Source organism: Phascolarctos cinereus, unplaced genomic scaffold (genome assembly GCF_003287225.1).
Source record: "Phascolarctos cinereus isolate Bilbo 61053 unplaced genomic scaffold, phaCin_HiC Scaffold_9;HRSCAF=440, whole genome shotgun sequence".
NCBI lineage: Eukaryota > Metazoa > Chordata > Mammalia > Diprotodontia > Phascolarctidae > Phascolarctos > Phascolarctos cinereus.
In genome coordinates this window covers 30,401,769-30,427,056 of record NW_027556402.1, presented here as the reverse complement: position 1 = coordinate 30,427,056, position 25,288 = coordinate 30,401,769, and the positions used below count along the sequence as shown (strand labels likewise).

Genomic DNA, 25,288 nt, shown 5'->3' with positions numbered 1-25,288 from the left:
CTGCTGTTGCTGTAAAACAAAGTTCCCTTTCACAAGCTTCTCCCTGCTCCCCATCTCAAATAATCCAGCCTACAAAGAGGTAGTTCATTTCTTTTCTTCTTTAGGAGAAAAAAAACCTTTAAGACTCTTAAGTCTTAAATTCACTTGGCTCCTGAAACAGGTATTTGGGGATCATTTGGGAACATGCTAACTACTCCCAGGGGTATGAATGTGGGCCTACAATTATCTGTAATTTGAAATTGTAAAACTATCTGAAGACAACTGAAGGCACTTTCTCATATTCCTCAGGGTCTACAAAGCACTCCCTTGCTCTGGTTTTTAACCCAGTTGGGTTGTAAGTGATCCCGATGTTAAATGTTTGTTCTGAGGCATCTGTGTGGTCGCTTGAGCAAAGCTCATCCTGGATGGTGTCAAACTTACAAACTCTTTTTCTCCTAATACCTTAAACTCTTTTCCTTCAACTTGCTTTACCTTTCCCCAGGGAGCAGCACTCCTTCTCAGCTGCTGCCCTACTCTCTAGCTGCCATCTGTAGCCCTTCTTTTCAAAGAGAAAGTGGTTCTTGCTAACACAGGAGGTTCCAAAACATACATGTTTTATGTATTTTTAAAAAATTCAACCACATAATACAAATATTAGCAAAGAAATCTAGTTTATCAGAATGTAAGGGTAGATGAGACCTTAAAAATCACCTAGTTCAATGCCCTCATTTTACGGCTGAGGAAATTGAGGGCCCAATATGTGAAGTGACCTGACCAAGGCTACAACACTAATTTGTAACTATCAACACTGAAAGTCCGGGCTCCTGGTTCCTGGTCCAGTGATCTTTCTAAAATTCCACACCACCTCCTCCATTAAGGATATTATTCAGAGTTCTTAATGGAGTAGGAAACAATTCATATTAAGCTCTTTCTAACCTTCACAAAAACCACATCCTCTTATAGCAACATCTTTTAAAAGGGATATAACCAGAAATGCAACTACAGAAAGCACATTAACAACTTCTATTCATTCAGATATAGTCTCCAAACATTGAGAGAAGGAAAAAAAATACATCCCAGTCTCTCAACTGCAGCTTTTCCCTAGCATGACTCCATGAATTAGAGGGAGTACTCCCTCCCTTTCCATCCTTTCCTATATGTTCTGTTTTCATCTCTTGTCTATCATAAAAAGCAGATACTACACTGTCAGGACGGAAGCATAGAAGGAAATGAGACAGAGCAATGGAGAGAGTACTAGACCTGGAATCAGAAAGACATGTGTTCAAATCCTACCTGAGACACTTAACCCCAAGCAAGTCATTTAATTTCTGTCTGCCTCAGTTTCTTCTTCTGTAAAAATGAAGATAATAAGAACACTAACCTCTCAGGGCTGTTGTAAGGTCCAAATGAGATACTGAAGTGCTTTGTAAACCTCAAAGCACTATATAACCTATATACCCAGACTTGTCTGTCTCGGTAAGTAAGACAAGATATATTGGAACTGCTCTCCCAGACTAAAGGTTCTCAAGAAATGGGCTAAAGAAGAGCTGCTTAGTTAAACACTCATTCAGAGCAGAAGCCTCAAAGTTTAGATGGAAGAAGAAAATGGTATTTCTGCCATTCCTGAAGACTAGTAATAGTTACTAGCTCTGTGATTTCATTAGTATAGGGAAGTCCCAGGGGAGGAAACTCCTTTCATCAATCCAGGTCAATACCTTCTCTGCCTTAAAGGACAGCCTAGAGCAGCAAGATGTGAAAGAATGTGCTAAGGGGAACTCACACAGCCAGCAGGTATCAGTGGGGGGACTTGAACCCAGGTCCTTTTGGTTTCAAGGCCAACTTTCTCTCAGCTAGGCCACACTGCCTCACTTCCTGAGGAATACTGGTGAGAGAAAGTACAAATTGACCAATATGTCTTTGGTTAGCTGGATGGCAAAGATTAGGGTGTAGATTCCTGTTCTCCAAGATTTTAAAGCTTATTTTAGATATATACTATAAATAGTAAGGATTTCTTCAAAGACAAACAAACGCTAAAATAGAAAACTTAAATATTTATAATTTGTGAAAAACAAAGGTAACAAATCTTGACTTCAAAGGACTGAGACCCTACCTCTACCAGTCTCTAGATATCTAACACTGTCAGCCATGGCCAATAGGTTGATTTGTGTCGACAGTGCCTCCGTGCCTAAGACTGGGCCTTACCTATTATCATCATATCCTATGGTTGTGCCTGCTTGTGGACAGGAATGGTAATGACAGAGGAGGGATAGTTGGATGAAGTAGAGTGTCAGACCCTCCCCCCATCTCATCCTGTTTGGCCACCCCCTTCTCCCTCCAGCCAGGAGCTTCTGGACTAGGTAACTAAGTAATATCTAGCAAAAAGATGAAGCAAAATAGCTAGGAATAGAAATACAGACTCTGAATCATGACCATAGAAATAATCACTGCACCCACGGAGTTGATAAAATTGGTTAGAGAAAGGGTAGAGACAAGAGGGTTCAGAGCAGAGCCTAGGGGGACCCCACAATTAGGGAGTCTCACTTGGGGAGAAAGCGTGAGGAGAAGAGAGGAAGGAGAGAGGTGTTAGAAGGAGCTTATCCAAGGTTAGCCCTGAATATTCCTGATACCCTGTGTCCATAGATGGAGTCTAAGGCAACAGTCTCCATCTCCAGATTGAGTGAAGGAAGAAATGTATGGGACACTCATAAAGTGGGACAGGAGCTGAATGTCATTTCCCACCCCGTAACTTTCTATAGCAGGATTGCTGCTGCTCCAGGAATCCTCCAGTTCTAGCCTCCAGCATAATCCAGACCTCCCTTTTGGAGTCCTAGACAAGGAAAGACATACAAATGCTGGAGTCGTCATCATATAGATAGTAATTGGACCCATGAGACTTAATGAAAACACTAAGAGTAAGGATAGGAAAAGGAAGGTTTAGCACCGAGCCTAGGGGGACATCACCATTACAGAGTTGGACACAAGCCAACCACAAAGGTTACTAAAAAAGTCAGACAAGAAGAAAGACAAGGTGCAGACGATGTTACAAAAAAAAGAAAGGCAGAGAAGAGAGACTAAGCCAGAAGACGTAGTAACTGGCAGGGCCAAAGAGCTTCAGAGGTCAACAGTGACGTAGACTGAGAAAAGATCAGATTAATCATTACGATGTTGTTGTCACCTTTAAGAAAGGAGATTCCGTTAAATGGTGGAATCAGAAACCAGATGGCAAGGGTTGGGGAAGTGAGTCAAAGGACAGAAAGTAGTAGCAATAACTGTATGTTTGGGAAGGATATTGAATAACTTGAAGAAATAACAGACTCAAGGCTTTGGAGTTTGTTTGCTTGGTTTGGTTTTTTAAAGGATAGGGTAGACCTAAGTAGGTTTGTAGGCAACAGGAAAGGAGCCAGGAGATAAGGAGAAATTGAAGATTAAAGAAGGGGAACAGGAAAGATGACTGAGGAAATAAGCTCCCAAGACAGATGGGATCAAGGGCACAAGGACTTGGCCTTGGCCAAAAAAGAAGAACCATTTCTTTTTCAGAGACCAGAGCAAATTAGATATAGGTGTTTGAAGGTACAATATAGTGAAGAACAGAGAATGCATGATGGATACCTACATTCTCAAAATAAAAGGCAAGGAGTACCATGGGAGGCTTTAGAAAAGAAGACACAAGGGCAATTGGGTAGCTCAGTGGAAAAAGCACTGGGCTTACAATTAGGAAAATTTGTCTTAATGAGTTCAAATCCAGCCTCAGAAACTTATTAGCTGTTTGGCCCTGTGAAACTCATTTAAGCCTGCTTGTCTCAGTTCCTCAAAACACTGTAATATTGCTTGTTCCTTGAAAAATGCAAGGCAGAACTGATTTCTAGGGGCAAAGGGTTGCCTTTGTGCTCAGCCAGCATGTTTTGATAAAGGGCAGTGAGCAGTTTTGGGGTCTATTTAAACAATTTCACCAGGTAGTCTGTGGACTGTGGACTTCGGGACTCTGCAGGCATCTCTGTATAAAGACTAACCTGTTTCTCTTTTGTCATTGTTGCATCCTCTCTTCCCTTCTCCCCTTGCACCCCCCATAGTACTTTGACCATTGTCTGGGTTTTTATTTTTAAAATAAACTGACCGTTGACAAAGTGATCATCACTTCTGTAAAGGTATTTACGTGATATGCTCTGAAGCTTGTGCACAAAGGTTTTATTTGTCAAACATTAAAAGATTGCAGTGATTAGAGAGATAGAGAGAGAGAAAAGGAAATGGCAACCACTCCAGAGAGAGAGAAAGAAAGAACAAGAAAGAAAGATAGAAAATAGCCATTTCTGAAAATTCAATAAAATTGATCAGAGAATAAAAAGCATTATCATGTGGCAGTGAGGACCCAGTATATAAAATCATACATTTAGAAGTAGAAGAAACTTTAGAGGTTATCAAGCCCAACCCTCTCATTTTCCAGATGAGGAAACCGAGGACAGGAAAGATTAAGTGAATTTCCCAGGGCCATACAGTAAATGTCAGGGGTAGGATTTGGGCTCTAGTCTTGTGATTCCAAATCCAAGGCCCTTTCCACTGAGTCACCTATTAAAGAACATGAATTTGTATTGGACTTCATCAGTATGAAATGATGATAACAATGATGATAGTAAGCATTTTAAGGTTTGCAAATAACTTCACATCTGATCCTCACAACGATTCTGGGAGATGGATGCTCTAATTATCCTTATCTTAATCATGAGAAAACTGAGGCTCAGTAAAGTTAATAATCGACCAAGGCAGGATAAAAACTCAAGTTTTCCTAAATTCAGGTCCAACACCATGCAGTTTCTATGACTTCTAGCAGCTTTCAGCAATTAGCCAGGAGTCAGTTTTCAAGTGTCAAATGGTCAGGGTCATCCAGGGCTGGGGCTTAACAAAGCAGAAAAACCAGAGAAGACAGCAAAGGAGGACAGGGATAGTTGAGCTAGTTCACTACTGATTCAAAACTGAAAGAAGAAAAGTGAGTCTGCATGAAGTGGGGATGCTGGACTGTGACAACAGGGAGGTCACCAAATGGATGAAGAACGAATCAGTTTAAGGTGAGAGGCACAGGGAGAGATGGAAGACCAGGAGGTTGTAGTCAGAGAAGAATTTCAGAAATTCGTAAGTCATAGATTTAAGTAATTATGATAGGTGGTAAGATTAAGGATATGGTCATCCCACTGTGTGGCAAAGGTTGATGAACTGGGAGGGCAGAGTTTTTAAGGACATCAGATATACCGAAGTCCTTACATCCAAAGGCTGGGGTATAGCTAGAGTCCAGCTACTGAATTCCTTGAGAAAGGAAGGAAAGTGACCTGGGGACCAATAGATTTCTATAACAAGGACTTGAATGTGGTTAGATAAAATGAGCCTCAAAGAAGAGGTTCCTAACTAATGGTGACCATCCAGTCTGGAGGAGACATGAGACAGAATAGAGGGGCGCCATCTCCTGGTCCTATGTAGGTGGGACGCCAGTAAGAGAACACGTGCACAGGCCTGCAGGCAGTGTCAAGGGATACAAGTTAACTCTGTAGGAAAACCAAATTAGGTAGGTTTTTTTTTCAAAGTTACAAAGTTTTCAAAGTAACAAATTACATTCCTCAAAGCAAGTTACTTTATAACAGAAAAAAAACTAAAAAACTTAGGTTTACAAAATCAATGTGAAACTGACAGAAGCTGAGTCAATGTTATCAAACATACAATAGGAATTTCTCACACATACAATAGAAATTTCTACAGAAAATATAACAATGCTTCCCACTTCACATGTTCAATTACATACCAGAAAAATCACTTAAAATGAGTGTCACTTAGGATCCTTCGTTTATCATGCTTCATTTAGTACCACATTAACGTGTTTTCACTGCATTTGGAAATCACATAGTTCTATAAGTATTTTGCTCGACACAATAATTGTTAATGTTGTAAAATCTAATTGCCAAGTCTAAGAAAGGAAAAACCGATGGGTTAGCTTGAAGGCTGGAGGACCTGGGGCTGAAAACCATACCAGCCACCTTGGAGGTGGAGCAGGCTCAAATCAAAACAGGTGTCATAAACCAACTTTCAAGTGATTTCGGATGTGAAGCTTTAGGCTAAAGTTAAAGCCTAGATAAAAACCAAAGCAGACTCTTAAAAGTTACAAAAGTTATAGTACATTGTATCTGGTACTTTCTAGAGGGAGTCAGGTTTATGTGACTACACAAAGGTAAGGAAGAATTAACACGAAGAGCAGTTAATGATGGGGGGGGGGGTTCCAGAAGGGGGAGGGGAAGGGAGAGAAGACTAGGGACCAGGGAGAAGTAACACAAAGATGGATAGATAAGAGATGGGGGGGGTAAGAGGAACCATAGCAGGGGATGAAAGTTTTGTTGGAGACCTTTGTTAGCCATAGGACAGGTAAAGCATAAGTTATTCCCACCCTCAACCATTCTATGATGGCCTCAGTGTCTTCTCCTTCAAAGGGAAAAAGGAAAATCAGAATGAGTGTCTGTAGTCAATAAATAATCTAAAGATTTGGGAGACCAATTCAGCAGATTTACCATCATATCTCAAAATGGCAGAGGATGACTGATGTCCAGTCCAGTACTAAATGTATTTAAGCTCCTGGTTGAGCCTGACACCTAAGGGCCTGCTTCTAAAAAAGGTTCTAAACAGCCAGAGCCCTAGTGTCCAAGACTCAGACCCTAGGAGATGTCCGGACTGCAGAATTCACTAAATCACAGAATTTTAGAGTCCAAAAGGTACCTCAGCGGACAGCTGATCTAACTCATACCCGACAGACATGGTCACTATAACTTATTCAACAAGCAGTTATCCAGGCTATGCTTGAAGACCCCTATGAAGGGGAACCTCAGCATCCAGAAAGTCCATCTTACTTTTAAATAACCTTAACTATTAGCAAGTAGGGAGAAGCATTCTTCAAATATCAAGCCAATTTGCTTCTTTACAATTTCCACCCATAGTAACGGGTGGAAACTCTGAGTACAGGAGTTCTGCTCTCTAAGGTCAAAGAGAACAGAAGTTTACAGCTCTTTCACATGACGGCACTCCAAACACTTCACTTGAAGACAACCAATCCTCATGTGTCATGGACTTTGGGCCCCTCACCATTGTGGTTGCCTCCTCTGGACAGACACTTTGGTTTATTCTTCTTACTTAGAAGAGGATAAGGGAATTTCTGTGTAGTAGTGAGGGCCCAGTAGAGAACAGATAATATAGAAAGCCTAGTGATGGAGAAAGATTGTTATCTTATCTGATGCTAATAGCCCTACCCACACACTCGATGCCCTAACCTTTTTGTGCTTTATGGCCTCCTTGGGCATACTGGTAAAGCCCATCAACCCCTTCTCAGAATGTTTTTAAATGCATAAAATACCTAGTTTTGTGAAGGAAATGTGGGTGTATACACATACACACACAATGCCAAAAGACACACACACATATATATATATATACCGTACATATATAAATATACTGAAATATAGCTATCAAAATATTTTTATGATTTTTGTGATTTTTTAAAATAAATGTACAAACAAAAGTCTCCAGCAGGGGAGACATGGATTTTTTATGATTTTTTTGTGGGGTTTTTTTAAATCAATTTTCTTTTCAAACAAGTTCACTGCACCCCAGGTTAATAAGTCCTGTGTATACGTGATATGACTAATAATGAACGTTTATTGATTATTGTCTGTATTGTCCTTTGACTAGACTATGAGCTAATTCCACAAGGGCTGAGAGCCCAAGTATTACCCAAGTTTTAGGTCTCCTTCAATGCCTTCCCAAGCAGCAGGTGTTGTTAATTGTCTGCCGATATTAGAAATACTGCAAAAGAGGAAGCAACAGGGTGCTTTTAGAAGGAGGAGAGCTTGGAAAAGTCAAGACTAGTGACTCTGAGGTGTGAGCAGCAGCTGCTGGTGAACCTGAATGTATCCCTAGTAAATAAAATCTCTTGTACCTTGTGCCTTCTCAAGGATTGGAGAGGGAGGGAGAAAATTTGGAACTCAATTTTTAAAAATGAATATTTTTTAAGAATGTACATGTAATTGGGAAACAATTAATGAATTAAATTTATTCTTATTATGAATTACTGATTCTTATATCTAGAAATATCAGGTTGGAGACATCTGAATCACAGGATTTCTGCATGCCCCTGACTTTTTTTTTTCATTTCCAGGATTTCCTTCTGGGAAAACATTTGTAATCTTCATATCATTTCACTGATTCAAACAAGCATATTTTACCAGTTGTGAAATGCAATTCCTTTGGAATTCTGGAAAACTAACTATTCACAACACATAAAAATACAGACTTTTACAGAAATATTTTTAAAAGTATGTTTGAAAATTTTTTATGCACTTGGAAAATTTATTTTCATGGAGAAGGCTCTCAACTTTAAGCTGGTCTAAGTCTGCATCTAAGGCTCAGAGGGAAGAAGAAAGGTTCACTTAGGCCACCTCCCATTCTGGGAAAGGTTAGGCAAACATCAAGCCAATTGCTTTCCTCTCTCTAAGAAGTTCCCAGGAGCTTCAACCTAAGAGAATCCTATTTTTATATTACCCATCCCCCTTCTATGGAGGGTGTTGTATCTTCTATCCCTTAATTAACTCTAAATGAAGAGAAACTTAAAACACAAAAATGTACCAGTTGGGTTTTTTTTTCCTCCAATTTTAACAGACTCTGACTATTAAGGAGCCTTATGGGGAACAGCATCTTCTTAAACACTACGCAATTACTGTGACTGTATTTAAAATATATATATGGACATATATTTCCCAAGCTGGCCAATTTCCCCACCAGAGAATAGTTTACTGTTGGTCGTAACTTATTTGTGTTACAATCCACATTCAGAAACCCTGACCATTTGTAGAGATCTGGAACCATCAGAATCACCAAGCCCTGACTTTGGGAAAGGTCCTGATCCTTACTTCAGCTTTTCCCAAGTTCTCAAAACAAAGTTCTACAAGGTCTATGCTAATGAGTTCTTGGCTCATTCTTTATTTTACTAGGCTCCAGGGGCAACTGACTGAAATCAGTGCTGTTTTAAAGTCTACTAACACAATGAAACGGTCTTCAGTGTTTTCCCCAAATTTGAGTGGATTCTCCATGCTAATATTGGGACTGAACCTGTAATGTCCTTGGCATTGAGAACTTCCAAGGCAGAAAGCTTCCTCCACCAATGCAGGTCGCACCTTTTCCACAAACCCGATTCTCAGAGAGCTGCCCATAGAACTGAGAGGTTTTGTAGGGGTGGGGAACCTTCCGAGTTGAGGCCAGGTGTGGCCTTCTAGATCCTAACAGGTTCTCCACCCCTGGAAGTGAGGACTAGCCCAGGTCACACTTGAACCCTAATCTTCCCAGTTCCCAGGCTAGCTTTCTAACCCCAAACTACTCCAAGCTGTCTCTGCATATTATTCCCTACAAAAATCAATAATCCCACATTAATAGACTATTGCTAAGTAAATACTTCTCAGAGAAGTGATTTGTTCATTTAACTGACGGTTTCTTTGTCCAGGTTTGTTGCCAAGTCCGAAAACGTGAAAATTTATGCTCCTGCTCCTCTTCAAGTTTTTTTTTCTTTCCCCACAACCTTCAAATACCTGGCAAGAGCATAACAAAGGCCCTTTAGCTGTTTAAATCAGCAGAACGGGGCCAGGTATCAACACAAGGCACAATCTAACCATCTGAGTCAGCCTTACCCCTGAGCAGGGGGGCAAACCAGTAATAAATTTCCATTTGTTACTTATAGCAAACATTCCATATACTTTTTTTCCCCTTTGGGGACAGAAGGAAAGTGGAGGGTCAGTTTCTAAGTGGTCTGAAGTCTCTGGTAGCATATAGATAATACATGAAACAGCATTGGGTTGTGCTACAATTAGAATAAAGAGATAATGGTAGGGTTTTTTATTAAGTGCCTACTATGTGCTGTGCCAAGTCCTAGGGATATAAAGAAAGACAACAGTGAAGGTTTTCAAGGAGTTCACGGTTTAATGGCTGAGACAATAAGCAACATAGATGTACAAAGAAGATATAGAGAGAGAATAAAATAAAAATAATCAGAGGAAAGGAACTAGAATTAAGAGGGATCAGGAAAGGTTTTCCTGTAGAAGATAAAAGTTTGGCTAGTACTAGGTGATGAAGTGGATAGAGTACTGGGCTTGGAGTCAGGAAGACAAGATCATCTTCCTGGAACTCAGACAACTTCCTAGCTATGTGACCCTGCGCAAGTCACTTAACCCTGTTTGCCTCAGTTACCTCAAACGTCAAATGAGCTGGAGAAGGAAATGGCAAACCACTCCAGTATCTTTGCCAAGAAAGCCCCAAATGGGATCCCAAAGAGTCAGACACGACTAGGGAGGGAGGGGAGTAGGAAGAGACAGAATAAAGGAGATGAATGAAGAGATGAGGAGGGGGCCAGCCACTGAAAACATCCTAAATTGGGAGATGGAGTGTTTTGTTTGACGAACACCAAAGAGGCCAGTGATAGTGAATTAAAGAGAAGGGAGAAGGTAACGAAAGGCTTTGAACACCAAAGTAAGAATCTTATTTTTGTTCCTGAAGGACCCTGTAGTTTATTGGAGGGAAAGGGGAGATGACATGATCAGACTTAAATGGTGGCATCTCAGACACAAGAGTTGAAACATCTGCATTATTATCAGAATCCACCCTATCTCTAGTTTTCAAGTGACGGTGTAAAACAAGTGTGCCATACCAAAAACAAAGAAACAAAATTTCTCCCCCCACCCCAGCCACAGTACTCAAGATTGGGCCTAGGCCATTGTAAATGAGTATAGTGCTAGCTTGCCAAGGGAACACGTTAGCATGAATCAGTTTATCAGATTGACCCACTACCACCTGTTGTCATAGGAAAACAGCACTGAACAAAACAAACAGTTTTTGTTTGGGTAGGAAAGTGTAGACACCAACTTTGAAAGGGTACTCGGAGAGTTAACAGCCTGATGAATGACCAAGGAGCTAAGTGAAGACTCCTAGGTAGCCAGATTGAAAGAATTACACAACAAGGCAGGAGAGAAAAATGTAAGCTAAATGCAAGTTATTCCTTCAGAATTTAGAGAAAGGCAGAGCTATATCATTCCAAGGAGCGGAAAGAATTCTATTTTTTGGAGTTTTTAAGAGAGCAGGGTTCAAATCCTACATCTGACACTCATCATTATGTTGATCTGAATGACTTACTTATTTAAGCCTCTCTTTCTACATTTGTAAACAAGATATGATAATATCTGGTATTTACCGAGTAGTCAAGAGGATTAAATGAAATCATGTTTGCAAACTGTTTTTGTCAATTATTGGCAGTCTTTGCATTAAGGCCAGAATTTTCATTACTATGGATTGAAGCCTGGAAGGCCTAGATTCAAATCCAGACTCTAACACATATTAGCTGTTTGACTCTGAATAAGTCAGGTGCCCCCAAGCGACTAAGATTATAATTTGCAGAGAGGTTGGCCTTCTCTGGGATAATATGGGTAAGAAAAATCAAGTCAATAAGCACTTATTAAGCACTTACAATGTGCCAGGTACTGCACTTAAGTGTTGAGTAAAAGGAATTGCCTCATCAGAGAGCTCCCAGCATCAATGAAATCACTATCCCCAGAGAAATGAGAGCGGTTCTAGACAGATTTCTAAGAAACGGATAAGTTGCAATCTTTTGGATAGGATTTGAGTGAGGCCCTCCTAAGGCATGACCAAGCTCCCAAGGTCCCGTTATGGCTAGAGAATGATGAAACTACTTTCCCCTCTTTCTGAGGGTGCCTCCCCTTTGCAATAGTTTTCACCCACCGTTCTGCATTAAAAACTTCGACTTACTCCACCCCTACCCTTGAGAAGTCTGCTTAAGGCAAACAGGTTTTGCTTTAAAAAAAAAATTAAAATTAAAAAAAAAGTTAGGTAGTGAATCTGTTGATCTTAAAGGCCAGCGTCTGTTTTTCTTCCTCTGATCAATCAAACTTCTACTCTCCATTTTGAACCCGGCAGGACAGCGAAGGAGGAAATGAGAAAGCGGCCGCCAGGCTGGACAGGACAGGTACCGCCAACTCGCTCGGAGCGGCTGCCAGAGGAGGAAGAGTGAGGCCCGGCGAGGAGGAGAAGCGAAAGCCGGGCTCATCGTCGCAGTCACTGTCCCACGGCGCACGTACCTGGTTATAGTGCAAATGCAAGTGCTGCAGCTGCTCCACTGACTTCTCGGACGCAGCGCCCAGATCATCCAGCAGGTGACCCACTTGAGCCGCGGTCAGGCTCCGGTTCTCCCCGAACACGGTCAGCAGATCCTCGGTGAAGGCGAGCCCGGAACCGAAGGCTCCCCCGAAGCCCCCAGCCGCGGCTAGCAGCAGGAGCCCCGCCACGGCTCGGACCGAGCCCCCCATGGAAGTGCGCGAGGCTGCTCGCTCCAGAGATCCCCACGTGCGCGCCATGCGCCACTCACTCTGGCCCGGGCCACCGCGCTCCAGGCACCCCGAGTCCGCCGCTGCCTCTGCTTCCCGGAGCCGCGCTACGTGTTCTGTCCCACGCCGCGGGCTGGCTCGGACTGCGGATCCTCCGGCCGGCCCCGCCCGATCTTACCGCGCCTCCGGGCCGAGTAAGCTGGGGTCACCAGCAGCTCCCCTCTGCGCTGGCCAAGGCTCGAGTCCCCTCCTCCTGGGCTGTCCCAGGGCTGGCCGGCATTGAACCGAGCGTCCAGCAGGGAGGAAGCGATAGGCAGCGGCAGGTCGGGGCCCCTGCTCCTCCGGCTGCGCCTGCGATAAGGAAGACAAAGGGGTTAAAGAGAGATAACGCGGCTTGCGGGGTCAACCTGCCCGCGCCGCCGCAGCGCCCAGGTACGAGGGGACAGGGCGGCCGACCACCTTCGGCTCCGCAGCCGAGCTGGCCAAAGCCAGGGCTCTTCCACCGCCTCTGGAACAGGGTTTGCAGAGGAATACGGGGTCAGCTGCCCCCGGCTTCCACAAACAACCACCACCTAGATCAGCCAATTTCGCCGGTCCTCCCTCCCCCTCCCACACACTTCCTTTCTTTCTTTTTACCTCCCGCTACTAGAAGCTAGGTGAGAGACTGACTTGCCCTGGAGCGACTCCGTTCTAAGGGAGTAAAGGCTGGGTAGAGAGTGTGCCTAGCGCCCTCTCTTCCCCCTTTCTCTTTGACACGTGCGTTTACCCTCTCCACGCCTGGCTCTGCCTCTTCCCCTCTCTCACTCTCTCCCCTCCCTCTGGCTTTGTCTTTGTTTCTCTCTCCATCTGCTCAGTGGCCTTTCTACGGTGAAACCCCAGAGAACGGATGCTTCGCCCTTTACCAGCTAAAGGGAAGCAGAAGGAGGGGCCTCGGGCTCGGCTCGAAAGCCCGGGGTGGCTGCGGAGAAAGCCGGCCCTCCCGCTCTCCTGCCAGGGGAAGCGTGCGCGGACCCGCGCGGGGGCGCAGAGCAACCGCAGTCCAGCTGCGCCTAGCGTCCAACTTCACTTTCCTCTCTCCCTCCGCTCCTCCCCGTCTTATGCTAGTCACCGCCCCCAGTTCCAGGGATTAATTTGCCCCAGTGGATTCACATCTGTGTCAGAGCACCTGACCCTCTTTTTTTTCCTGTTGTTCTCCACGCCCTCGATCCTTGAGAGAAACGAATATCTTGAAATCGGACCTGGAGTATCAGGCATTGTTTGAGAACTTGGCAGGAGCTGACTTTTAGGGGTTTTTGAAAAATTATTATTATTTTTAAAATCCAAGGAGAAAGAGGAAAGTAAAGTGGCTGGCTGGGGTAGGACTAGCTGAGCCAGCGTTATCCAGACTGGCCCTTCCTGACTCCACAGGGGTTATCCGTGGACAGAATAGATGTTTATTTTTCAGGCTGAGGATTCCAGAAAAGCTGACTTGGGTGTGAGGTCAAAAAAAAAAAAACATGTGCAATGGAAGTGGGTGATGGTAAACAAGCTGGATAAGATAGCTTAATTGTTCCTGAATAAAATGAAACCATTATATATTGTTGCACTCCCAGGAATGATGATAATAATAATCATAGCAATGATAACGACTCAGGCATCTCGAGCTGCCTTTCATCTAGGGAGCTCAGAGCACTGCCGCTAAAGAAACCCTGGGTCATTATTCTTAACTAGCTCGTTTGAAGAGCATTACAGATTATGTTGACTCCCTTCCAGGAGACGGCTATCATCCTAGCTGGTGAAGGGTCTGGAAAGAACCTCACAAAGTGGAAGAGTTGAAGAAACTGTGTTTAACAGGGAGGAAAGGAGACTTCAGGGAGTGAAACAGCTGGTTTCAGATGTTGTTTGGAAGAGGAATTGAATGAATCTATGTAGATCCAGGGTGAGAAAGATGGGAAATGGGAGTCATAAGGACTGTATAGGTTGAAAGAACTAACAATTCCAGCTCTGCCATAACGGAATGCATTATCTAGAAAGTTCCTTATCCCTGAAAGTGTTCAAGTGCCTACCAACTCAACATATCTTGGGGATTCCTGCAGTTCGTGGGCTTTGATGACCTCGATGATCCTTTTCCATTCTAAAACTATTTTGTCTTTTTTTTTTTTAGGCAATTGGGGTTAAGAGACTTGCTCAGGGTCACACAGCTAGTAAGTGTCAAGTGTTTGGTCTGAGTTCGAATTTGAACTCAGGTCCTCCTGACTTCAGGGCTGGTGCTCTAATCCACTGTGCCACTAGCTGCCCCCATTCTAAGACTATTTTGAAATTGGGAATGAGCCTCGTTTCATAGGAGCTCAGATAAAGGCCTGGAAGAGACCTCAGAAGTTAGCTAGTCCTTCTCCTCATTTTATAGATGAGGAAACTGAGGCACAGAGATTAAGGGAATCACCAACAGTCACATATCCTGTCAGCTAAGGTGGGGGCAGATTTGAACCCAACGCCTCTGACTGTAGAGCCAGCGTTTTCTCCACTGTGCCAAGAGAAAGAAATTAATTACAGAGGACAAATGGGCATAGAATAATTCTGGAACAAAGCTGAAAGTTAAAAGAAGTAAGATGTCTAGGACTTCATCCATTGCTGTTGTATTAAGTTTTTGATGTTAACTTTATATAAATTCTTTCTTTACCTATGTAAATACATAAATGCTAGTTCTATCTCAAGGCATTTCTTAGAAATCTGGAAACACCAGACTGTCAACACCCACTGAGTTAATTTCCAAGAAGTACTCTATTATGCATATTATTATTACTAATTTATAAAATAAATTGCATTTTCAACCATTAGGAGTGGGCCCTACAGTTCTGTGATTTCATTGATATGGAGAATTCCCTGGCAAGGAAATTCCCTTTGCCATCCCAGCACCTTCTTTGCAACTTTTGCTCTTAACAAGAGTTGTCTGGAAGGATACTGAGTGTTTAAGTGACTTACTCAGAGTCACACACCAAGTATGGATCAGAGATTGGGTTTGAACTCTGGTCTTCCTAATTCTAAGGCCAGCTATCTTCTACATGACTCTGCCTTGAAATAATAAGCATCTAAATTGTGGATTAGTGTGGAATAGTTATAAATCATTCATGTGTTCACATACTAGGGATGGTCACCAATCTGCCGACCTCAAAAGCAGTAAGAGCAAAAAAGTCATAACACTTTGTGACCTATCCATATAAAGCTCTTGCTAAGCTAGGCAAGTGGGAAAGAAAACTTCATAATGTCAAAAGATAATAATCATGGCAACGTACACTTAATAACCAACAATTCCATTAAGTAGTTAGTTCAAGTATATTATTTGCATTTTGCAGATAAGAAAGCTAAGGATGTGGCTGGTCACAAGGTCTTGCCAAAGACTCCAGATCGATAAAGCACTTTTCCTACAGTCAAAACACCTGGATATTGATCCCAGGTCTAGCCTTTCAATTCCAGTTTTGTGAGTATTAAATAGTATTCATCAGGGACTCCTTTCTATACCCAAGAACAGTAAATGCAGATCCCATATGCAGGCTATGATTATCAATATGACAAAGCAGACCTCTTTTTATCCTATGTCAAATAAGAATATCATCTCATCTACCTTACCCGGTTGTGTGAGGATGCAAAAGTGCTTTGTAAACTGAAAAGGGAAGACATTTCAAATATAATGTATAATTAGTGTAATTTCACTAGGAAGCCAGTGGAATAAGCCTACTAAACACCCAAAAGCAAGGAGAAAAGCAACTCCAAGACATTATCACTTGGATAATAAAATTCAGGATGTTCCTGAAAAGACTGCTTCAAAAGAAAGATCAGAGTCAGTGTGTCAGAAATAATACCTTTCTGACTAAGTTAATTATAGGCTTCCTAATGGAAATGACAGCTGATGACACTGATGTTTTTGAGAGAGTTATGAGAAATGCCTTTATAATTAGTTTGGGGTACTGCATTGATAGGAGTGCTTTACAAATGCTAAATAAGAAGAAATGGAAATATTTCACAACACTCATTGCAATCACAAACCCCGGTATCGTACATAACCCTCCAAACTAATACAGGATTTATAATACTGGATATATAATCCAAGGAAGCAAAAAAAAATGCTTGATGTCAATTTTAATTGTTCAGTAAAAGGTCCCTGTTTTGTTTTTATGTTGGTTTGCTTGTTTTAACATTATAAATACAAAAGTATAGCAAAGAGAGAGGCTGTATATCTGATGTCCAAGAATGAGTCAAGCTAAATTTGGAAAAGCTGAGAATCATCGGATTAGCCTCTTGGTAATTAATATATTTTAGCTGTGACAACCCTCAAAGACTAAACAAGAACTATTATTGTTATGCTCCATAAATGTGAGTTATTACTGTTATCCATAAAGAAAGGCAGTTAAGTGGCCCCATAGGTAGAATGCTGGCCTGGAATCAGGAAGATTCATCTTCTTGAGTTCAAATCTAGCCTCAGACACTTACTAGCTGTGTGACCCTGAGCAAGTCACTTAACCCTATTTACCTCAGTTGCCTTATCTATAAAATGAGTTAGAGAAGGAAATGGCAAACTACTTTAGTATCTTTGCCAAGAAAACCCCAAATGGGGTTTAAATGTTTTAAACAAAACTTAAAGAAAGAAATGTGGGCTGGCCAATCAACAGGAATACATTGTAGCTGAAAATGTAGCATTTTCTACTTGTCTGCATCAGTGGTTGGAGATGATTTCTTTCTTCAAATATAGTGACTATTGGAGATCATAATAATGATTGGTATTTATATGGTACTTCACAGTTTTCAAGGTGTTTCAAATACACTATCTCACTAATATGATCCAATTCAGTAAGAAGAAGGAGCCAAGGAGTTAGTTCTCACCTTGGCATTTATGTCAGCCACCTTGCTGAGTCAAAGCGCTTGGGAAGTGTCAGTCTCTCTTTGGTTATCATAGAGGAAATAGACCACCTTCTTTCCTCCAGTTGTGCATCTCTTGGGGAGGTCACCCATTTCATCAGTCTAAGGTGTATTTAACGTGGATTTTCCCAGTCAAAATGAGTCTCTACCAATTTGTTTTACCTTTCCTCCTATCTGAACCTGAACTATTTCACTGAGTCCTGGTTGTATGTCCTTGATATAATGGAGTCAGCTCTTCTCAGGAATGAACTAACATGCTTGCATACTATATACAGGCTTGCAGGCAACAAGTATTTATTAAATGCTTATTATGTGCCAAGCACCATACTGAGACCTGGGGATACAAATCCCCAGCAGAAGTTCCCCAAGCGAAAAGAAAGACGAAAGAAAGAAAGAAAGAAAGAAAGAAAGAAAGAAAGAAAGAAAGAAAGAAAGAAAGAAAGAAAGAAAGAAAGAAAGAAGAAAGAAGAAAGAAGGAAAGAAGGAAAGAAGGAAAGAAGGAAAGAAGGAAAGAAAGGAAGAAAGGAAGAAAGGAAGAAAGAAAGAAAGAAAGAAAGAAAGAAAGAAAGAAAGAAAGAAAGAAAGAAAGAGAAAAAAGAAAAGAAAGACAATCTCTGCCCTTAAGGAGTCAGAAACTGAGACAGGAGGGCAGTGAGACATGATTGGCTTGGGTCCCTTCTCCCAAAACAGAACACTCTGAAGGGAACTCACCAATAGGAAAAGGGGGCCCACACAGCAGAGGGATGTTCCAGGGTAAGAAGGCAGTTGAATCATAATGTGGAAGTCTAGAGAGTCATAAGCACAGCCAGGAGAGGGAAATATACAGTATTTTACCTTCTGCACAGTAACAATAAATATAATAAAACATAATAAGCATCTTCTGCATGACTGTGTGTCTGTACCTTCTAGACCTAGGCAGACCCCCAGAGAGTTCATAGGCCCACTCTGACACCAGATTTTCAATGAAAGGCTCAATGTTCCCCACAGCTACTATTTCTGAGGGTATGCAAAGGAATTTAGGAAACATAATAGAATACCCAAATGATATCTGACTCACACTTCCAGGAAGTCCAGTCTTTGAAGCAAATCTCAGGAACTCTGGACTTGGGTCTTAGCTTCTCCTCACAGGTCAGAGACATACACTTAGGACCCAGGTCAGACTAGAGCTCCAAGCGGCTGATGCTTCAAATTTGGTCACTGGCAGAGACCTTTGGCTACTCATCACCATGGCTCCCTCACTGTTCATTGGGTGGAAGAAGGAGGTGAAATAGTAGGCTCCAGGTAGCCTTCCACTTTTAACCCTTTAATTCTGGTTTCAGATGGCTAAGAGGCACCCTTACAAGTGGAGGGTGTGTGTGTGTGTGTGTGTGTGTGTGTGTGTGTACACATCATATATATATGTGTGTATATGTATATGCATACACATATACCTTTAACTCTTTAATTCTGGTTTCAGATGGCCAAGAGGCACCCTTACAAGTACAGGGTATATATGTGTGTGGATACACATCATATATACATGTGTGTACATATATGCATACACATATACATACAAATGTGTATACATTCACAAATCCATATATATGCATATACATACATATGTGCAGCATAAATACAAAGAAAATAAATTCGAATATGTACGAAGCAGTTATATACAATGTAGTTGAAGAGAAAAGCCACTAACAATTAAGAGCAGTGAGAAGAGAGTACATTTCAAGCCATGTGTGACAGCCAATACAAGACACAAAGACAAGAAATGTGTAGCCATTGTTGTCGTTATTGTTAAATTGTTCGGTCATGTCTGGCTCTTTGTGACCCCATGGACCATAGCACTCCAGGCCCTTCTCTCCTCCATTATCTCTCAAAGTTCATGTTCATTGTTTCCATGACATTATGTATCCATCTCATCCTCCACCTTCATCAAAGTCACCCTTTTGTCAGCGTAGAGAAGAAAAAGAAAAGTAGAGGATGATGCCAATTGGTTTTTGAGATGAAGAAATGGGAGAAGATGGAGTGCATATATAACCTCAAATTTCTGTCTAGTAAGATGTTAGGTCTTCAGTTGAGGTGGGAGGAAGTATTGAAGGTTGAAGAAGAAAAAGACACAAATAATTTTTGAGGTAGTGAAATAAGGACTCAATTCACAAGGAATTAAATGTTACTCTTTTGCTGCAGTAATAGCCTCGTTGAGGCTGGATAACATAAATTTGTAATCTAACTTGTCTACACAGCTGTGAGACTTCTTTTAATCGCGTTCAGCAGTTCATAGATAGTATACCAGAATGTGGCTGGTAAGGGGAAGTGAGGGGTCAGGTTTGGCAAAAGATGAGTAGTGGGCCTGTGGCAAATGAGGTATGACAATGGGCCAAGGAATTCCAGAATAGTATAAAATTAAATTGGCTAACTATTGAGTTGATTGTGGAGAAGGTGGAAAATGAAGTCAGAGAGTGAAGTCAAAGGAATGGCCAGAGAAAGTACTAAAAGGTCGGGGAATTGGGATTCTTCATGAAAATGAAAGGTAGGTTTAGGGTAGTGAGGAATAGAGAGAAATGGAGGGGTAGGAGGTTGTGGTCAGATATGAGAAAGTCAGAGTTTCTAAACAGGGAAGTGGAACTTTTGAGTAGTGGGTAATCGTGAGATCTAGTATGTGACTGTCCCTTTATGTGGGTAAGGTAAGAGAAAGGAGTAGATTATGAGATGTCAGGAGTAAATTATGAGATGAAAAGAGTAGATTATGAGATGTAAGGAAGCTGAGAAATTGAGAGTTTGGGGAATCTGAGGGATCATATATGGGAATATTAAAATCCCCTAATAAAAGAGAAGGAGTAGGGGATGATGATGAGCCAGGTACTGAATTCCTTGAAGGAGAAGGGAGAATGACCTGGGGGTCAGTATATTACAGTCACTAGAATTGGGAATGGGTGGGAAATATTGATTGAATGGATTTCATGTAAGGAAAATTTGCTTAAGTGAAAAAGGCAAAAGAGAGTCTGGAAGTAGCAGAGAGGATCAAGGAGTATTTTGAATCCTCTTCCAGGGCTAGTGTGTCAGGTGTATAAAAGGAACTACAGAAGTACTAGAAGGATATCAAGGAATGGCTGTATCATCATCAGAGGAAAACCAAGGCTCAATGAAGCTAGAGCAGGGGTGGGGAACCTGTGCCTTAAGACAACATGAGGCCTTCTAGGTCCTTAAGGGCAGCTTTTTGACCGAATCCAAATTTTACAGAATGAATCCAGGATTCAGTCGAAGGGCTGCACTTGAGGACCTAGAGGGCCACATGTGGCCTTGAGGCTGCAGGTTCCCCACCCCTGCGTTATGCCATATTCCCTCTCTCATTATATGCTACATATGCCTCTATTTAATAAAAAGCATTCATACTGAAACATGAGTGTGAGAGTCCACATCCATTCTTTGCTTGACACTAGACATTTTGTTCTAGAACAATTACTTAGTCTGTCATCTTCCTGGCACAAAGAATAATTTACCTAATTTATAAACTCTTGCTCAACAAGTTACCAAGTAACTTGAGTGGAAACATGAGCTGCCTTTAATTGTTATAAATGGAAATTAAAAATATTGTTTTCTCATTTTTTTTGAGTGAGAAAAGCCAACCAGCATTGTTTTTTAAATACTAGAGACTACAAGACAGACTGGTATTTTAAGGTATCTTTCTAGATTTGTTAAGTACTTCAAGGATATGTGATTCTCCTAGTGTCATACTCTGTCCATAAACACAAATTTCAATGCCAGCATACTTCAGAAAGGATATTGAACCCCAAGCCACCTACACATTAATGGGATTGTTTTTCATTGAATACTAGTTATTGAATATAATTATTGAAATACTTGAGGCAGCTAGGTGGCACAGTGGATAGAGCACCGGCCCTGAAGTCAGGAGTTCAAATCCAACCTCAGACCAAACACTTGACACTTACTAGCTGTGTGACCCTGGGCAAGTCACTTAACCCCAATTGCCTAACCCCCCCAAAAAATTATTGAAATACTTGTTATTGACTACTAGTTATTGAAATACTAGACTCCAAAAATGGCCTCCAATAGTTGTTAAACTTTAAGAACTAAAAATTATGAATTGAATGACAAGTGGAGAAAAGGCTTTCTGCTCCAATGTTTGTATGCCAGTCACATTGAGCAAATAATATTGCTTTACTTATAGATAACAATAATAACTTCTGTTTGTATAGTATTTTGCTAACTCACAACAATCCCATCAGTCAGTCAGTCAGTCAGTCAGTCAACAAGCATTTCATCACCTGTACTGTCATGAAGGAGGTAGTACAGACATTACTATCTATATTGGGCAGATGAAGGCACTAAGGCTTAGAAACTTGTGTGTAGACACACGGCTAGTACCTGGCAAAGCCAGGCTTCTGACCCAGCCCTCCCGCCCAGTCTTGGTGCTATCTCGAAGCAGATAATGGGAGATATTAGGTAATATACATAACATGAGATAATATCCATATCTCGTAAACAGTCAGGTTCTGAAGTCCATGATGAAATACTGCACATGCAAGCTCAACCCTCTCCTATACTTCCTTTAAAAGAATAGGTTGCAATTATCAAGTTTTAGATTTGGTAATCAACTTATTGATCCCTACAGGCCCTGGATAGAGGGCCACACATCCAAAGGTATGGATCAGGCCTGCAAACATAGAAAGGACAGGCCATACAATTCAGTGAGGATCATCTTTTCTACTTCTTGTGATTAAAATGGAGTTGATTCATCACAAATGCTTTCACGTAATGAGCAACCCTCTTACCAAGTCATTGTGATTTTGAGGGCATGTCAAGTCTAACCAGACACCAAAGAATTAACTGTAACTGAGTTCCAGATGTGAATCTAAGAAATGGCTGAAAAAGAACCTTGTTCAGACATTCCAGAGTCAGAAATATGGATTGGATTGGGATTTCTTCTAGCATGTGAACCTCAGACAAGTGACCTCACTGTGAGTGCTGGTTGTCTGGGATGGTGATGGCATGAAAGTAGAGAAGAGACAGAAAAACAACAGAGTGGAATTCAGTAGAAAACAGAAGAATTCAACCTGGGAGGGGTGAGGGGAAAGAGGGCGAGAAAATTTAAAACTCAATATCTTATAAGAAGTGAATGTTGAAAACTAAAATTAAATAAATAAATATTTTAGGGGAAAAAATAATGTAAATTCCTTGTAATCAAGGACTGTTTCTTTTTCTTTTCTTTTTCCTTTTTTTTTTTTTGCATTTCTAGTGCTTAGCACAATGCCTAGAACATAAGTGCTTAATAAATGTTCTATCTACCAAAAAAATAAAAGAATTCAGTTTGGGCCTGAAGATAAAAGTAAGATGAACTAACAAGAAAGGGAAAAGAATGACTGGGGGAAAAAAATCTATTTAATGTGCAAAAATTGTGGAAAGCAAACTGGCCATATGATATTATGTACTCAGTAACAACTCAGCTATATATCATTTGTACCCTGACACTCTCACACGATAGTAAAAGTGGTACATTTGAGAAGATCTGAATATGCTTCATGGAAGTGGACAAAAATAACATGGGTTTGAAAGGGATGGAAAATATGAAGAAAAAACCAATGAATCCATGAGCATATTTTAAAACAAAAATCTCTCATCTCTTTATGATATTCTAGAGTGGCAATAAAAGTGACTCAAGATAAATTGTGGACTGAAAGATCTTTCTTTGGGGGAGCTATCCTTCAAGTGTCTTATTTATTACTTATTATGTTCAAGATACTTTCCTAGCAGCAATCCATGCTGTACTACAACCTTTCCTGTGAGGTTAAATTACCTCACTTTATGTCATTAGGAAACAGCCACTCAAAATTTAATCAGAGAAAAATAGTCTATATGTGGCACCTTTGGGGTCACTCTCCCTTCTTGAAATAACCTAACAGGTTAGTTCCCAAAGGGAAATGACTACTCCTCCTCTAAAGGTTAGAGTTATAACCCTGAAAGGGTGGTGCTGTTATTAGTGATGTTTCTTATGAGCCCCCATCTGGTATGGTCCCAACTGATTATCAGCCAAATTTAATTAGCTATTAGAAAGGGATATTTATTAATGTAGTTTAGTGAGAAAACTTGGTACAAAAACATATCTTGCAAATAACGCATTAATAGGGAAATTTCTTTGTTATCAAAATAGTGAAAATACTTCTATGCAGCCTGTCAGTACCACCATTGTTTGCTTTACTCAACAAAGAAAAAAAATACTTCTTTTTTTACTTAGTTAAGTTTTTGAGAGGTGAAAACACTTGATACTTTTGTGATATATGATGTAAAATGTTATTCTAAGCCTAAATTTTTCCGAATTATTTTTAGTTTTTTGGGGTATGTGCTCCCACAAATACACACATCCTTAGGAAGAGTGGGCTCAAACTTAATAGTGGAGGGGAGACAGGTATAGTATATACATGTGTCAAAGGAGTAACTTGGTTCCTGCTTACTAGAAATCCTTTTCTCCCTTCTTAGAGTTCTTGTGGAGTTCTCTTTAGGTATAGACATAGGCTGAACTCTAAGGGCTCATTTCCTTGTAGAATCCTGAAGTTGCCTGTCCTTCCCATGTCTCTCAGACTCTCATCTTGTAGTTGGATGCATTGTCTGTTCTGGGTCCAATGTCTGATGACATAGGCAATGTAGGAGACAGAGACTGTAACACTCCCTCTGGAATAAACTCAAAGATTTGCCTCCGTGAGGTGATCCCAAGCCTGGAAGCTCTCAAAGCTTAACTGCTTCTTTGGTGAATTTGATGAATTCAATATGACTGGCTATGTTATACATGGGCCCAGAGGTGTGTCTGACTGTTTCAATCAATCACAAAATATTCCTATGTGATATCATCTATTTTCATCCAGCAATTCAAGTACTTCACTTCTCCCAAAGTGATTAAGGTCTTGTTCAAATCTAGTTTATACCTTTGGTTAATTGATTCAATCAAGAAATCTAGGCCTTCTGGTTTTATAATGTAAACAAGCCCCTACATTTGCATGAGAATTGTTATGAAAGTGTTGGGGAAAAAAAAAACACTTAGTGTTCAATAAACCCCAAAACACAAACTTCCTGAGAAGAAAGAAGTCTTGGGAAAACTGAAACTTTTTGGAAGAAATCAGGTTTAGAACATCTTTTACCATATACTACAATAAGGTCCATCCCAATATTCTACCTAAATAGTCAGCCAGTCAATAAACATTTATTAAGCACCACAATCTAACAGAGAAAGACAAAACACAAAAGGAAGCTGAAAATCAAGGACACCTCTTTGAAGCTGAGGTCTCTCTTGAAAGAGGAGGTTTGGAGTTCATGGACCCAGCCACAATCAGAGAGGCAGATGGTGGTGATGAGGTGGATTATCAAGACTGATCAGGACAGCTAGATGGCATGGTGGATAGAGTGTTGAGCCTGAGTCAGGAAAACTCATCTTCCTGAATTCAAATCCAGCCTTAGACATTTACTACCTATGTGACCCTGGGCAAGTCACCTAACCCTGTTTGCCTCAGCTTCTTCATCTGCTGGAGAAGGAAATGGCAAACCACTCTAGTATCTTTGCCCAGAAAACCCCAAAAGGGATTACGATGAGTCAGACATGACTGAAAACTACTTACCAATAATAATTAAGGCTGATGAGATCTTACAGGATGGTGAAGTCATCCCAATAATGAGTTTCCTGGGACTTGGTGGAAAACTCCATCAGAGAAGTCCCAAAGTAGTACAAACAACCAGATAAGATGACCATTTCATTAAAAAAAAAATGAAAGTCTAGTAGGAGGAAATATCTATCACTATTATGTCTACAAAGAGAAATATTAAATGAACAAGGAATCACAAAAGATTAAAAAAACAACTTCAATAACAAATTTTACAGTTTTATACAAATAAAAATCAATTCGGCTAGACTAAGGTGGAAAAGTTGTTTGGTTAAACAATCTTCACAATAAATATCTCTGATTAACAATGATGATGGCAAGTAATAGTACTAGCTAACATTTATAGAGAACTTAACTATG

General features: G+C 40.9%; 1 protein-coding gene across 3 annotated transcripts in view; it reads right to left on the bottom strand.

The window, feature by feature from the left end:
* The window catches only part of SLC39A8 (solute carrier family 39 member 8), a 66,746-nt gene extending 53,282 nt beyond the window's left edge, over positions 1-13,464 (bottom strand). Inside the window, exons 1-2 of one of the 3 annotated variants that reach the window (XM_020988298.2) lie at positions 13,283-13,464; positions 12,135-12,731 (exon numbers count right to left, since the gene is read on the bottom strand). In XM_020988298.2, the coding sequence (XP_020843957.1) occupies positions 12,135-12,410 (276 nt within the window). In that variant the 5' untranslated portion in view covers positions 12,411-12,731; positions 13,283-13,464. The other 2 variants (XM_078148785.1, XM_020988299.2) reach the window with 2 other exon arrangements.
* Positions 13,465-25,288: the final 11,824 nt, after the last annotated feature.